The following is a 15,501-nucleotide window of genomic DNA, read 5'->3' on the forward strand; positions in this document are numbered from 1 at the left end:
ACATATGTCTAAGAAAGTGTTTATTTTCTGCTCAATGGATCAAACCAACATGCTGCCATTGACAGGGTGAACCAGCATGATGTCCTTTGAAATAGGAAGGCAGGGAGGTTCATGAGAAAAAAGTTATGATAAATGGATGAATAGTTGATACATTTTTGAGACAGAGCAGTATATTGCTAGATACTAGCTGAAAGTACATTGTTTCTGGTGGTCTTTACTAATAAGTATAAAGATGCTTACCAGGTTACTAGCTGCATATTGATTCTAGGGGATGTGTTATTTAGATCCGATAAAGGAACCACATCTGGAATGGGCTACAGTTGGAGTCTCCTAACCTAATTAAGTTTATTTTAATCCTCTGTCATTCTCCAAGACCCACCTGTCATCTGCACAGTCCAAAGAAGCAAATTGAATGAGGATGTGTTAAGAATCACTGCTCCTGAATCTATCAAGTCCATGATGGTAGAACAAATCTCTTCGATCCCTCCAGGAATGCAATATTAATTTTGGGTTACTGACCCAGTAGAAAAAGGAAGCCCTAGAGGTTTCCATTTTGCCCTTTCTATCATAAAAGGTCTCACTCTTTGATCAGAGAATCAATGTGGGGGTTCTATCAATTGTTTAATTGTCTATTTTGACTACACATTTCATAATTGGGAAAATGACTATGACATAGACTACCTGTGTCCTATTTGTCACTGACAACAGGTTGATCAATGCCTTTAAGTCTAGTCACATCAGTGCCCTAATCCCATATTGCTTTTTAATGTCATATTTCCCTAAAACCACTTCTAATGGCACCAATATTTGTCTCGGTCCGTGTTCAGTTAGGAGTGCTATAGGACAAAGGATCTGTTGTAGGAATTAGCTTTTACACAATGGTTAGAGGAGCTGGAGCAATGACGTTCTGGGAGAAAGAACAGGATTGGAGGCGATCACTAACCAGTCGTCCCACACCACTGGCACAGGTGGAAAACATGGAGCTTTCAGGAAAATCTGATAAATGGGCTCATTCAATCACTGAAGTGGAACCCCAAGTGGAGTACTTTTTGTGAGGAACATAGCAGCTTCTGCATCTATGTAGCTCATAGCTGTCACTTCTGTGCACGTATAGTCAAGCATTGGGTGGTATGTCTGGGGCCACAGTTGGTCACAGAACCAGGGGGCAGAAGAACAACTTGGAAGGAAAGAAAATGAACACAAACAGAACCTGCCAGGCACTTCTTTATCTTTTCATCACCATAGCTGATCCTGAAGTTCTTCAAAGAGTAATGACTCTGCTTTAGTTCCACCTCTGAAATACCATGTAGGTTCCTCTTTTCAGTAACTTTAACTGGGAGCCATAGAGGAAAAGGTGGTCTGGAAAATGTAGTTCCCAGCTTAACCAAGTTGGCCTTTCAACAATACAGCATAACAGCGACAAGATGAACGAAACTTGGTGTGGAAGAGGAGAGACAGCCAGCGGAGGAGGCTAAGAGAGAACAGTCAGTAAGGCGTCAGCAAGATCAGGAGGCTGTTGTTTATTAGACACCACACACAGAAAGTGTCTTAAGAAGAAAAGAGTCATCAGTTGTTCCAAATGTGATAAAAGGTCAAAGAAAATAAAGTCTGAGAACTGGCCATATGACTTAAGAACATGGCTAGGTCAACCTCCAAGCTCTGAACCCATCAGTGGGTAACTGGAACCACTCTGTACCAATTCCTAATCTAAGGGGGAAAAAAGTGGATTAGCCTAGCTTAGGTCAGCCCCTTGGGGGAGAAACCTCTAAGGAGGAAAAGTGCATAGAACAGGTAAATCAAATGATCCAAATTCTAAAAGCATCAAGAATGGTATGGTTCTAAGAATTTATGGGAAATCCAAAATGTTTAGAATGCAGAAATGTATACCGAAGTAATTTTACATTTAATAGAATTTCTTATAATTAGAGAATTGAATTTTAGAGGTGAGAGTTATTGGAATAGTGATTTCTGCTTTCCAGTAAGTCCCAGTGGACTGCCAATTTAGCACAAATACAGAATCAAAATATATTGAATAACTGTGGACTGCAAAGAAAGGAAAGTAGAAGAGGGTAAGCCTACCTTTCTGAATGGGAGTGCTTTATTTTAGTCAAACTGGAGGGTCAGAATGGGTTTAAAATGAGCACTACAAACTCTAGCTGCATACTGACCACCGTATTTTTCTGCATAAATGGACAGAAGAATGTTTGTCTTATCTTTTCAGTTACAAATGTTGTAAGACTGCTGCCGTGTTCTTACCTGCAGGTTTTGTGTTCCATAAGAGGCCACAGGGGGCTGTGGAAACACCAGGGGAGAATTAAGAAATTAAGTGTATCCTGTCATGACTTGGCAACTGGGCAGCTGTATGACATCTTCCTAACTTGTGTGAGCCTCCAGAGCACCACATTTCAGGATTTCCTCCAGTTTCAAAACCTATGACTGGAGGAACTCCAGAGAGAATGTTCTGGAAAGCGTGAGCAATTACAGTAAGACATGCCCTGAGGACTTTCAGTAGAGCTCACCCTTAATTCAGAGGTCTGTTGCATCCCTCAATGACCAAGAAGCAAGACAGCCCAGAAGTCTGGCTGAGGTGGTGAATAATTGCAATGTGATTTCTGAATGAGCAGTACATTTAAACTGGGAGAACCCCTACAGTTGATTTAGATTAATAGCAATGGGCAACATGGTATATTCAAAAGCTTCTTAAAAATGCAGATGTTTTATACACTAGGATCTTATTTTTATTAAAAGACTATGAGTAATAGTAACACAGGAACTTTCTCCCAGTACTATGAGAGTGAGAGGGGTTTTTTTTTGCAGGTATGATATGATTTAGCAAGCAATCACACTGATTCTTTAAGGCATGCCAGAACAAACAAGGGAGAGATTTAGGGGGTCTTCAAAAACGTAGGATAAAGATGATGACTGGATTTCAACACACTAACAAAGTATCTGCTTACGCTATCATTCAGAAATGCAAATGTACAAGCATGCCAAGTTGGTTTTCTTTTTAAATAAAAAAATGTTTTAAGTGGTTTCTCAAGATATACATAAAAATCAGACCATATGTGCTCTAAAAAGACTAATTTATCTTCTTGGCTATAATCCTATCCCAAACTATGACTGCCCAGTATCTTTGCTATTATTGAAGACAACCAGGGCTAAACAATTTCACAGTTGGCTTTAAGAACATAACTGCAAGTACAAAAACACTGACTTGCCAGCCCTTTACCTATCGTTTTTTAAAATTTTAATTATATTTTGATGTTTGTGCTATTCAAGTTGTCCCAAATTTCCCCCTTTGCCTTCATCCACTCAGCACTGCCTCCACTCTTCCCTAAGTAAAAGCTGGTAAAATTATTAGATACCAGAGTTGTCATGGAAAGTGCTCTCAAACATGTGAGGTTCTATTTAAAATTAATCTTAATATTATTTAGATGTATGTGGCCAGTAAAACTCATCTGAGTTCGAATCAGAAGGAAGGAGACACGCAAGGTGGTAGAGGAAAGAGGACCTAAGCCAGGACTGATAATGACCATCTCCAAAGGTACATTCCTTGGAAAGTGGCCGAGGTCCCAAAAAGCAAGGAACTGGAGAGTCTTCCAAGAACACTCCATCACTGTGGTAACTCAGGAACGTGCTGAAACATTGGATGGATGTAGCAATCTGCTCTAGGATCAGGAGAAAGTTAAGCCATAATATAAACATTTTTTAGAATGACTTGAGTGAGCTGAAAGATGATATATGAATATGGGCAGGCCACATGACAATTTCAACTGTATATAGAAGTAAAGCCACAGAAAACTTTAGCATTACAAAACTGAATCAATAACCACAAACCGAGATATTATTTTTCTTGTGTAAGAGTCTAACCATGTACTGGGCCACCTCCATACACGTGAACATAATTACCACTCATTGCCAAGTAGAGAAAATCCTTTTGTAAGGCTAGGCTAAAGGCAGAAACCTTTAAGATACTGAAGTGGTTGCAATGAAATCACTGAACTATGAAAAGACAAAGAAGGCCATCTTAATGATGGAATGAGAAAATGTGATGTTGTAAACATATACTAATGGGCCTACTTCATATCTTTCCTGAGGAAAGAACCAGCTTCCAGACACGAAGTAGGTGAACACCTGATTTTGTGAATGGCTTAGGTTTGGGGGTTGAGGGGGAGTATTTAAAAGACTTATAGACATGAGAGACGTTTGAAGGAAAAGGGAAAAGGTAGATATCTTTTTCCCAGTTTAGAGGGTTTTGTTGATCCGGGGGGTATTGTTTTGTTTGTTTTTATTTTCACAAGGCCCTCTATCTCCACTCATAAAGGCAAATAATTCCAATCTCTTCCTGGCTTGATAGACACTCTGTCTGACTACCTGATTAAAGAGCAAGTCTTGAACCCAGAATGATCTATGACTGAACCTTGAGAAATGGAGCACACAACTGGATGAGTTATTCCTTCCTCTCCCACCCTCAAATCCTGTGAGAATTCCACAGCCAAAACTATGAATCATTTCCTGAAAGTCCAAGGAGACGTGGTCTGCAGTATGCACTCTAGGATAAAACCCTCTTCACTGCATTCCGTTTGTAGTGATTTCATAGCTTCCTGATGAAAGGTTAGTTAAACAGATCTAATTCTCCAATTCCAACAAGAAGAGGTCATAAAGGGATGACAGACTGCACCAACCACCACTGAGTCCCAAAATAAATAAAAGGTGAAGCCAAGCCAGTGGTAATGAGTGTTCATGTCCAACCAGAAACTGTTTCATTTCTGAATCCAGCAAGCATTTGCTACTCTGATGTGAACACTATTATTTGATATTCCCTAGATTCCCCCTGGAAAGTCACTTTTCATTGACATTTTGGGATTTGGTCATGTTTCTTCTCCAACACATAAGGAGAACTTCACTCAAAGTGGGCAAAGCTCATCTCACAGATCTGTGTCACCTGTAACCCATTACCCTCTTCCAAGAAACAGCATAAAATGCCCCAGCTCAAAAATTTCTATGTGACTGCAAAGTGGCTGTGTCACTGCCCCACACAATCTCAAACTTCTTGGCCTCCTTCGTTTTCTCCATTTGTGAAACACACACACACACAATGCAGAACACTTTACCAATTTTCCCCAATTTACCGCTCCCCATAACCCTGTGAGCTAGATGCTATTTTTACTCCAATTTATAGATGTAACTCAGTGAGTCAGTGTGCCATACCCCTTCAGCGAGCACATGGCAGAGCTGAGCATGGGCCACATTGGTGTTTTTAACCACCACTCTCCTAATTGCCTCTCTAAAATAGTTTGTCCAGCCTCTCATTTTACAGACGAGTAAATTGGACCAAAGAGATGAAACCAACTGTCTTTGGAGCCCAGGGCTTCTTGAATCATTGGCTGGAACTATCTCTCTAATTCAATACTGCTTTCCTCATTCTTGTTTAGCTATTGAGGTTTTTGGAAAAGAAGTATGTTATTACCATAAAGTTACAACATATGTTCCTAAAGGCAGTCAGAAATAATTCAATAACAGCATCCATCTTTTTTCATGCATTATCTAGCTCATTTGCACTATGAAAAATATTCCATCACAGGAAAAACATGTAACTTTGGATCCAGGAGTAGGAAGTTCTGGTCAGGTGCTCTGACAGTTTCCAAGGAAGAAAGCAATTCCATTTCTCCCACCCAACTACCCTCTGAAACAGAAGTGTCACTTTTCCTAAATAAGACAAGGCACATGGTTTGAGGCAGTGGCTGGGGTCTGAGTGGTGCTAAATAGAACATGGGAAATCACTTCTGTGGTGCGTCAGCCAAATGGCCTGATGGGCAGCATGGTCATTCCTGAGAGGTGGAGGAGAGGCATTGGATGTCTTCACGCAATCACAGGCAGACTCCACAGCTGAGCTTCTCTGGAGTGAGTGTGTGTGCATGGGTGTGTAATCTCTAAAAGTCAAGAGGTAAATAGAGGAAAAGGACAAGACCCAAATGAGGCAAAGAAAAGTCACCTCCACTATGTGTTGCCTTCATGGAATTCATAGTTTGTGATTCCTTTAGCTTTTTTGTTTCATATTTTATTTTGGTATATAAAATTCCACAAATCAATTGGAATAACATGGTATATGGGGACATGAGACAAGAATCAACTTTAAGAGATAGAAATGTCTGTATTATGGAAACCATGACTTGTTTCACACAGTTTGCTTATTGCCATTCTGTTTTAAAAGTATATTCATAATAAACACATTATTTCTACAGGTCTTACCAATTATTTCCATGTGCATGTGAAGAATGTGCTAAAATCACACACACACCATTCAAGACCTTTCATAATGTGACCCACCTTATCAAGCCTAAGGCCCCAACCCCACAGCATACATGCCCCATGCATCCTATATTCTGAAGAGATGGCATTTCTTACTATTCCCTGAATTTCAGACTTTTGGCCTTTCTTCTCATGCTGTTTCCTCTGCTTTGGATGCCCTTTCTCTTTTCTCAAACCAGAGAAGTCATACACACATTTCAACACCCAGCTTTAATACCACCTTCTCTGTGAACACTTCCTGCCCCCACTACCTTGATCTTCACTCCACGCCTCTCCCTTCACAGATACATACATACAGACAGACCTGAGACATGAACTATGGATGCTGCATGTCGTTCCTCTCCATCCTATCTCAACTGCACCTAGACTCTGCATATTTTAAATTCCTGCAGAGCAACAGCTGTGTTATACATTTCTCTATCTTATTTCATCCTACCCCCACTTGCTCCCAGAACTCAATAAATAGCAAGTCTTTTAGAGTTGCTGAATGATGACTGAATTGATTGATTGGACTGAATGAAACATATTACTATATCTGTTCCCTAGTTGTAAGGATGAAATATATTGACCTAATCCAACCCCTTGCCAGAAAGCTAGTCCTTGGTGGTGCTTTCTGCCAGACCCTCCTCTCTATGATGAGCAGTGAAATCAAGTCCAGCACACCACAATTTGAAACGTCTACCTTAGGGTTTAACCTCTACACTGGTTATTTTATACTTGCTTCAATAGAGTCATTCCCCACCAAGTTCTGCCCTGTTCTCTAGAATACAAAACATTAAGTAAGGAGCTGTATCACCCAAGCCGTTTTGCCCTCTAGCTTTCAGCTAATGGGTTCAGCTAATGTGAGCCCCTGGAGGGACCCCAGAGGGTAAGTTAGGGTATTCATTGCCCTCCCTAACTTTGCTGGAATACCACTAGGCAATAAATGTGATCCTCTAGCCAGACCCACAGCTCCTATCAGTCACCCCTCTTCTGTGGTATATTAATTCTTGGTGGCTGCTGTAACAAATGACCACAAACTTGGTGTCTTGAAACAATATAAATGTATTATTTTATAGTTCTGTAGGTCAGAGGTCCAACACAGGTCTCAATGAGCTAAAATCAAGGTGTGGCAAGGCTGGGTTCCACACTGAGGGCAATAGGGGAGAGTCCATTTCCTTACCATTCCTAATTTCTAGTGACTGCCCACATTCTTTGCTAATGGTCTCCTTATTTCATCTTCAAAACCAGCAGTATTTCATCTCTCTAATCCTTCTTCCCTCATCACATCTCTCTCTGGCCATATTAGGGAGATGTTCTCTGCCTTTAAAGACTCAATTGATTAGGCTGGGCCCAAGAGAATAATTCAGGATAACATCTCCATCTTAAGATCCCCAATCATAACCACATCTGCAAAGTCCCTTTTGCCACATAAGGTAACATATTTACAGGCTCTAGGAATTAGGGCACAACAGTTTTGAGGGTCCATTGTTCTTTCTAATCACATAGGTTCAGCCTTGTCCTAGTAACACTGTTCCCTCTATTTTCCCTTTCAGACCTAGATGTGGTGATGGTCTTTTTGATCTTGTTATTCCTGGGGCCTTACTACCCATGTTGGGATTTTTACCTTACCCTCAGCTCTAAAAACAGTATCTTTATTAAATTATCTCCTATTAACCCTTTTAGCATGTCATATGACTCCTGCAGGACCCCTACTGATACCATAACGCTCACTCACCCACCGCAGATGTAACCATGTGGCTGGAGTCCTGCTGCAGTTAAAAGACCATAGACAATCCCTTTAACCTACAATGATCCTTGGCAGAATCCAAGTCACTAGCAGTCTGGATGAATTAGGATCAGTTCCACCCACCTCTTACTTTCCTTATACATCTGTGTGGGTAAGGGGATCAGATGGATTTTCATACTTGGGGAATATGAAGAAGTGGCTTACTCAGCAAAGCTCATAGCTGGGCATTATTTTAAGCACTATTTAAAGATCAGTTTATCTAGTTCTTCCTCTACAACCAGAAAGATGGAAGAGATTATCCATTTCTGCTGGATAATCAATAAAGTCAAGGCTCTGCTGAAGCTAAGAGCAATGCATGCAAGGTCCACTCCAACACATTCTTCACAAAAGACTTGCTCCTTATCCTTCTATCAACATAGTTGTTTTGTGATTAAGAACATCTGCTTTGGCAAGGAATAAACATGCATTTGAATCCAAGATCTATGAGTTGTACAAATTTAATATCTCCAAGACTCAGTTTCCTTAACTTTAAAGCAAAGATAATTTCTGAATTTCTTGCACCCAGGGTGGGTGAAAGATTCAATGGTCCATATAAGTCTTAACATTGTGCCTAGTGCACAGTAAGCTCAATAAAGAGCAATTGTATTAATTCCTTCCCATTCTAAAAGGCCATGGCCAATCCTTACCTCTAGGAATGCTTTCTAGATACCACCAGCCTCCAAAGATCTCCCTTTTCTTTAAATTCTTACACACTTTTTAACTGATACAATAAATATTTAGCACTTTTTACAGGAACAACCAGAGTCTCCTTCAGAGTGGGAGCTATATTTTCTGCAGCTTTGGCATCTCCCTTTGCGCCTAACCTAGTGGTGGGCATAGAATAGACACTCAGGAAACATTTGTCAATATGCAATCTTTTGAATGGATTGCTCTCATGAAGAATACAACTCCTCAAACTTACCTCTAGCTGCCCCTAGCTCCACTTGTCATTTTGAACTCAGAAGAGCAGGGATACAGTAACATTCTGCATAAGAAAACATAGCTCCTCCTCTTCCTATAAAGTCTTAGAGGTGTCTCAGTCTTGTAAACCATGAGGGCATTCCTACTTTTAAATGTTCTGCTCTAATACCAAACCATGTGTCAGAGTATGTATGGGATGTGATTTTGACTTCAGGGGAAAAAATGGATCTTCTATACTCCTTATATTAATCAGAATAGTCTAGATTATACCCAAGGAACAAATAAGTTCAAGGTCTCAGCTGCTTAACATAATGAAGGTTTATATTTTTCTTATGCAAAATCAGTGGCAGATTGAGGTGATGCTCTAGGTCACACATCCTCCATGCAGCCCCTCATCAATCCAGGCTGAGGCAGGGTTCCTCATCCTCAAGCTGAACTGTCTGGAATATACTGCCTCGTGAGTTGTTATTATACAATACAGAAAAAGTGTACTAGAGAGTCTTGCACTGACAATTAAGTCCTCAGGCCCAAAAGTAACACAAATAATTTCTGTTTACAATCCAATGGTAAAAATAATAGTCACATGGCCCTGAATGAGGACATAAGGAATTGTAACCCTGCTATCAGTCTGGAGGGAGAAGAAAATCAAGCAGAGGTGAGCACTAGAAGTCTCTACCACACTCCTTAAGACACTTGTCCAACTCCACCTTGAATGGTAATTTTTTTCTCCCTGTAAACTACAAACTCCTTGAGGGTAGAGATTCTATTTGATCCTCAATTCCAACCCTGTCCCCATGCCTTTCTAGCACAATCCTATACACTATCCAGACATATTATATTTATCAAGTTCATTCTTTATATTTACCCAAAAGTTATTGAATGTTTGCCATGTGCCTGGCATTGTTCTAGGTAATGAAGATATGGCTTTGAACTAAATATACATATATCACGAAACTTAGCTTTTAGTGTTGAAGAAAAACAAACAAAAAAGTAGGCGGAATGTACAATGAGGTAGCTGTTGATGAATACTAAAGAGAAAAATAAAACAATATGATTATATATATTGTATTGGGAGCAAATAATGGCTGTGTGTGACCAGAGATAATGATTACCCAGGGAAACCTGGGCTACTGTGATACAGAAATAAATAAGGATAAAGATATAATAAAATTAGTCTTGATGGTCTCAAGGCAGATGGTGGTAGTATAGCTGTGAGTATTGAGAGGAAGAGGAAGAGGTAGGGGTCTTGCCAGAATCATGAAGAATATAAGGATTCTCTTTTCTTTCCCCCAAATACTGATGTTATGCCCAGAAAAGGGTTGGAGTTTCTGATCATCCTCTTGACTTGTCAATGAAAGCATGGAGGAAAATGAGAGGACATTTTCATTGGATCCCATACACAAATGTAATTTGTTGTCTCTGTCATACATTTTCAGGTATTTTTTAGTACTTTCTCTTCCTTTTTTTGACTCAAATAGAAATTCCTAATAGCGTCTGTAGAGTTCATTAAGATAGCCTTTCCTAAGGCCGTTAGCTGCCCCTGCATGCTTTTTCTTCACATCCTTGTGTAAAATTTTTGGTTTCACAAGTGGTTAGACAGAAAACTTTTTAAAAATCTGTGAATTAAAGGCTCCTTTGAAGAATGTTCCTGCTGTGTTGATGTTACTTGCATGCTTTTATCCTCTTCACCACACCCAGATAATCATCTGGACTATGGTGCTTATGAACGCAATGTTAATATGTATCTTTTGTAGATTCAACTACCTAGGCATGTGGGTGATCTTTATTCAGCTCCTGATAACTATGAATTTTTCTTTGAAAGGATGGCTCTTCAGAAGCTCCAATCCCTCTTATTAACACCTATAATACTAAAACCCTCCTTACCAGTAAAGGAGAATAGGGAGGCAGGTGGCCCAAGTTCTGTCCCTGAGCCCCAGTTATTGCAGCTCCTTACATGCTCTGCAGCTCTGTTTCCTCTTCTGAAAGGTTAAGATAGAGATTAGTATTCATTAATCATTGTCTTCAGTTTAATAGTAATTGTTATTTTTGTTATTCTATGGAAGCATTATACTAAGCACCTTTATGCCTTACCTTTTGTTCTTTACTTAATAGAAGACTAGATGCATATTACTATTGTTTCCTTTTTATAGATGAGAAAACTGAGGATCCCAGAAGTTAAAAACTTGTCAAAGTTTAGACAGATGAGGACTGGTTGTTTTGCTCACTAACGTATCACAAGGATCTGCAGTACCAGGTACTCAGGTAGTAGGTAAATGTATTTTTAATGTATGCAGGTATAAACAAACAAAATTAACACAGAATATCTGAGTTTATAATCTGTGCTCCTATCTCCTAAGTACTTGTAGAAAAGGTAGCTTCTAGACAAACAAGAGTACCTTAATCTCTAAACTTCCCATATGAAACCCATTTGCTGATGGTGTTCAGTTACATTTAGGCTTAATTGCCTACTTAGAACTAACAGTAGGTAATATACAGATGCTTCCTTCTCTTACTGGGTTTACTATTTAGTTGACTGTAACTTGAGATTCCATTACAGATTTTTAAAAAGGGTTTTAAAAATTGGTTACCTGAACAGCCTGAGGGGAAGCAATAGCCCCACCCACATAAAGTACACTGCCCCACCCCGTGTTGCTTTAGCCCTGCTGCTGAGGAGTACATCGGGAAGACTTTAATTCTTTAAGCCTAACAGCCTGCAGGCAGAGGCAGATCTCTGGGAGCTCTGAGAAGGTAGCTGAGCCACCCCTAGGCCCAGTGCTGGTAAAAGTACACCTGGTGTGCAGCCTGGTTCTTTCCGCACATACCCAGGCCCAGCAGAGGGAGCCAAGGGCTGTGGATTGCTGCGAGCTCCAAACAATTGCCCACAGCCAGTCATACACAGGGTTTGTCTTAGGCACACAACAGAGTCTTACAGATCTACCAAATACATACAAATAAACACAAAAAAGGCAGCCATGGGAAGACAAAGAAACAGGCCCCAAATAAAAGAATAAGAGAATTCTCCAGAAGAACTAGATTAAATGGGGGCAAGCAATTATTCAGGTAGAGTTTAGGGTAATGATTATAAGGACACTCAACAGCTTGAAGAAAGACATGGTTTTATGGTTTCTAAGCCATAAAAAAGGGGGACTAGTCAGAAATAAAGAATGCAATATCTGAAATAAATAATACCCTGGAAGGAATAAACAGTAGGTTAGATGAAGAAAAGGATCAAATCAGTGATTTAGAAGATGAGGTAGAAAAAACACTCAAGCAGAGCAGCAAAAAGAGAAAAAGAATTTTAAAAAATGAGGAGAGCTTAAGAAATATTTGGGAAAACATGAAGCATCACAACATGGGCATCACAGGAATACCAGTAGGAGAAGCGAGTGAGCAAGGGATCAAGAACCTATTTGGAGAAACAATGAATGAAAACTCCCATAATCTGGTAAAAGAAAAAGACACAAAAGTTCAGGAAGCTCAGACAGTCCCAAACAACTTGAATGCAAACAGGCCTACATCAAGAAACACCATAATCAAAATGGCATAGCTTCAAGACAAGGAGACAATCCTAAAAGATGCAAGAGAAAAGCAGGTAGTTAAATACAGGGGAGCACCAAATAGACTGTAATCTGATTTCTCAACAGAAAGGGGGTGGGGTGAAATAGTCAAAGTGTTGAAAAGCAAGGACCTACAACCAAGGCTACTTTACCCAGCGAGGCTATCATTTAAAATTGAAGGAGAAATTGGGATCTTCCCAGACAAGAAAAAACTTCAGGAGCTTGATAACACCAAACCAATGCTGCAACAAAAGTTAAAGGGCAGAGAAGAAGGAGAAGGAGAAGGAGGAGGAGGAGATGAGGAAGAAGAAGAAGGCGAAGAAGAATGGGGAGGGGGGGGAGGAGGAGAAACAAAGAAAATAAAACAGAGGAAATTAGTCTAACAATAAAATGGCACTAAATGCATATCAATCAATGATCACCTTAAATGTAAATGGCTTAAATTCTCCAACCAAAAGGCAGAGGGTGGCTGAATGGATAAGAAAACAAGATCCGTAAATTTGCTGCCTCAAAGAAACCCACTTAAGACTGAAAGATACACAAAACTAGACATAAACATATGGAAAAGACATTTCTTGCACATGGAAAGAAGAAAAAAGCTGGGGTAGCAATACTTTTATCCAACAAAAAAAACCTTTAAAACAAAGAGTATAGTAAAAGAAAAAGAAGGACAACATATAATGATGCAGGGAACAATCCAACAATAGGATATAGCCCTAGTAAACATTTAGACACTCAACATAAGAGCACCTAAATATGTAAAGCAAATCTTGATGGACATAAATGGAGAGACTGACAGAAACACAATCATAGTCAGGAGTTTTAAAATCCCTCTTCCATCAATGGATAGATATCTCAGGTAGAAAATCAACAAGGAGAGAGTGGCCTTAAATGACACACTACATCAAGTGGATTTAATTGATATCTTCAGAGCATTTCACCCCAAAGTACCAGAATATACATACTTTTCAAGTGCACATGGAACATTCTCTATGATAGGGCACAAGTTAGGACACAAAACAAGTCTCAATAAATTTAAGAAGATTGAAATGATATCATAAGAAAAACACTAAAGAACAGATGAAGAGATGGAAGCTAAATAACATGTTATTAAACAATGAATAGGACAACAACAAGATCAAGAAAGAAATATACAGATACCTTGAATCAAATGAAAATGAGAAGACAACAGTCCAAAATCTGTGGGGCACTGGGAAAGCAATCTTAGGAGGGAAATTCATAGCATTACTGTTCTATCTCAAAAAACAAGAGAAAGCTCATGTAAACAATCTAACTTTATACTTAAAGGAACTTGAAAAAGAACAACCAACAAAGTCCAAAGTGAGTAGAAGAAAGGAAATAATAAAGATGATAGCAGAAATAAATGAAATAGAGTCTAAAAATCTGATACAAAAGACCAATGAATGCGGGAGCTTGTCTTTGAAAGGATAAACAAGATAGACAAACCTTTAACCAGACTATCAAGAAAAAAAGAGAGAGGACCCAAATAAATAAAATCATAAATGAAAGTGGAGAAATAACAACTGACACCAAAGAAATACAAGGGGTTGTAAGAATATATTACAATATATAGTTGTGAGAACAGCTCTATGCAAACAAATTGGACAACCTGAATGAAACAGATAAATTCCTAGAAATGTACAATTTTCCAAAAATAAATCAGGAAGAATCAGAGAATCTGAATAGACAGATTACACTGAGTGAGTCTGAAATAGTAATCAAAGAGCTCCCAACAAACATGAGCCCTGGATTGGACAGCTTCACGTGTGAATTTTAGCAAACATTCCAAAAAGATCTAACACCTCTCCTTCACAAACTATTTCAAAAAATTCAAGGGGATGGTAGACCCCCAAGTTCATTTTTTTTTCTATGCTACTTTGCTTTTTATTAGCCACACTGCAGTTTTAAACGAGATTTGCACTGTTTTAGAGTCTAATTGAAACTGTTCATTGGTCTTTTCTTTAGGAAGAAAAACAGTTCAGTGCTTGCAAGCTGCAAAAGTTCGGTAGGGTCATCTCAGCCATTAATCTCATTTCGGGGACTGCAGATTGGGGCCAGTGGCCACCTACTCACAAGCTGTGTCTTTGGTGGTGAAGTGGGTGTCGTTCTCAGTGGCGGCGGGAGTGGCGGTGGCGCTGGTGGCAACGACGTTGGCAACAGCAGTGGTCTCCTCAGCGCCGCCGCCGTAATGGTAGGCTATGTAGCGGCTCGCCTGCATGCTCTGCGCCACCACGTTGGCGCCGTGGCAGGCCATCAGCAGCAAGTTTCGAGGCTGTACGCGGTAAGCGAAGCGCATGAAAGCCATCGAGTAGAGAATGAGCGCTGTTGTCATGCGGCCGCTGATGATGTCCGGAGACGCCTTCATGTCTCGAAAGGCAGCTATTGGTAGGCCCCAGTTGGCCACTGGACCCCAAAAGTGTGTACTAGTCACATAATCCCGGAACTCCTTGGTCTTCACGTAGTCTGCTGCCTTCCGCCACAGTGCCGCTATCGCCGCCATGATCACAGAGCCGCAGGACTGCCAAAGGATGATCAGCCAGCTCACAATGTTGTGGAACGTGGAGACGGTGCCATAGCAACCCCCCCAAGTTCATTTTACAAGGCCTCCATTCTTCTAACTCCAAAACCAGATAAAGACCTACAAAAAAGACAATTATAGGCCAATACTCCTGATGAACATAGATGCTAAAACTCTCAACAAATTATTAGCAAACCAAATGCAGCAATGACCAAAAGGTCATACACCACGATCAAGTGGAGTTTATTCTGGGAATGCAAGGTTGGTACAACATTAAAAAATGAATAAATGTAATTCACCACATAAACAAAATGTAGGATAAAACTGATGCAGACTCCAGCCCTTTGGAGTCTGTGTGTTGTCGATGTGGTACACGAATTCCCACGGATTACTGAGTCCTGTGA

General features: G+C 40.0%; 1 protein-coding gene across 1 annotated transcript; it reads right to left on the reverse strand.

Annotated features, from left to right (window-relative positions):
* Window positions 1–14,589: 14,589 nt before the first annotated feature.
* Window positions 14,590–15,079, reverse strand: LOC118997635 (mitochondrial pyruvate carrier-like protein). Its single transcript, XM_037061391.1, has one exon. The coding sequence runs from the start codon at window positions 15,077–15,079 to the stop codon at window positions 14,645–14,647; it is 435 nt and encodes a 144-aa protein (XP_036917286.1). The 3' UTR covers window positions 14,590–14,644.
* Window positions 15,080–15,501: the final 422 nt, after the last annotated feature.

The sequence above is a fragment of the Sturnira hondurensis genome, unplaced genomic scaffold (genome assembly GCF_014824575.4).
Source record: "Sturnira hondurensis isolate 20B ecotype Veracruz unplaced genomic scaffold, ASM1482457v3 Scaffold0013378, whole genome shotgun sequence".
NCBI lineage: Eukaryota > Metazoa > Chordata > Mammalia > Chiroptera > Phyllostomidae > Sturnira > Sturnira hondurensis.

Excerpts from the sequence above, each read along its gene's own strand:
- LOC118997635 (XM_037061391.1), bottom strand. The coding sequence starts at position 15,079 with ATGGCGGCGATAGCGGCACTGTGGCGGAAGGCAGCAGACTACGTGAAG.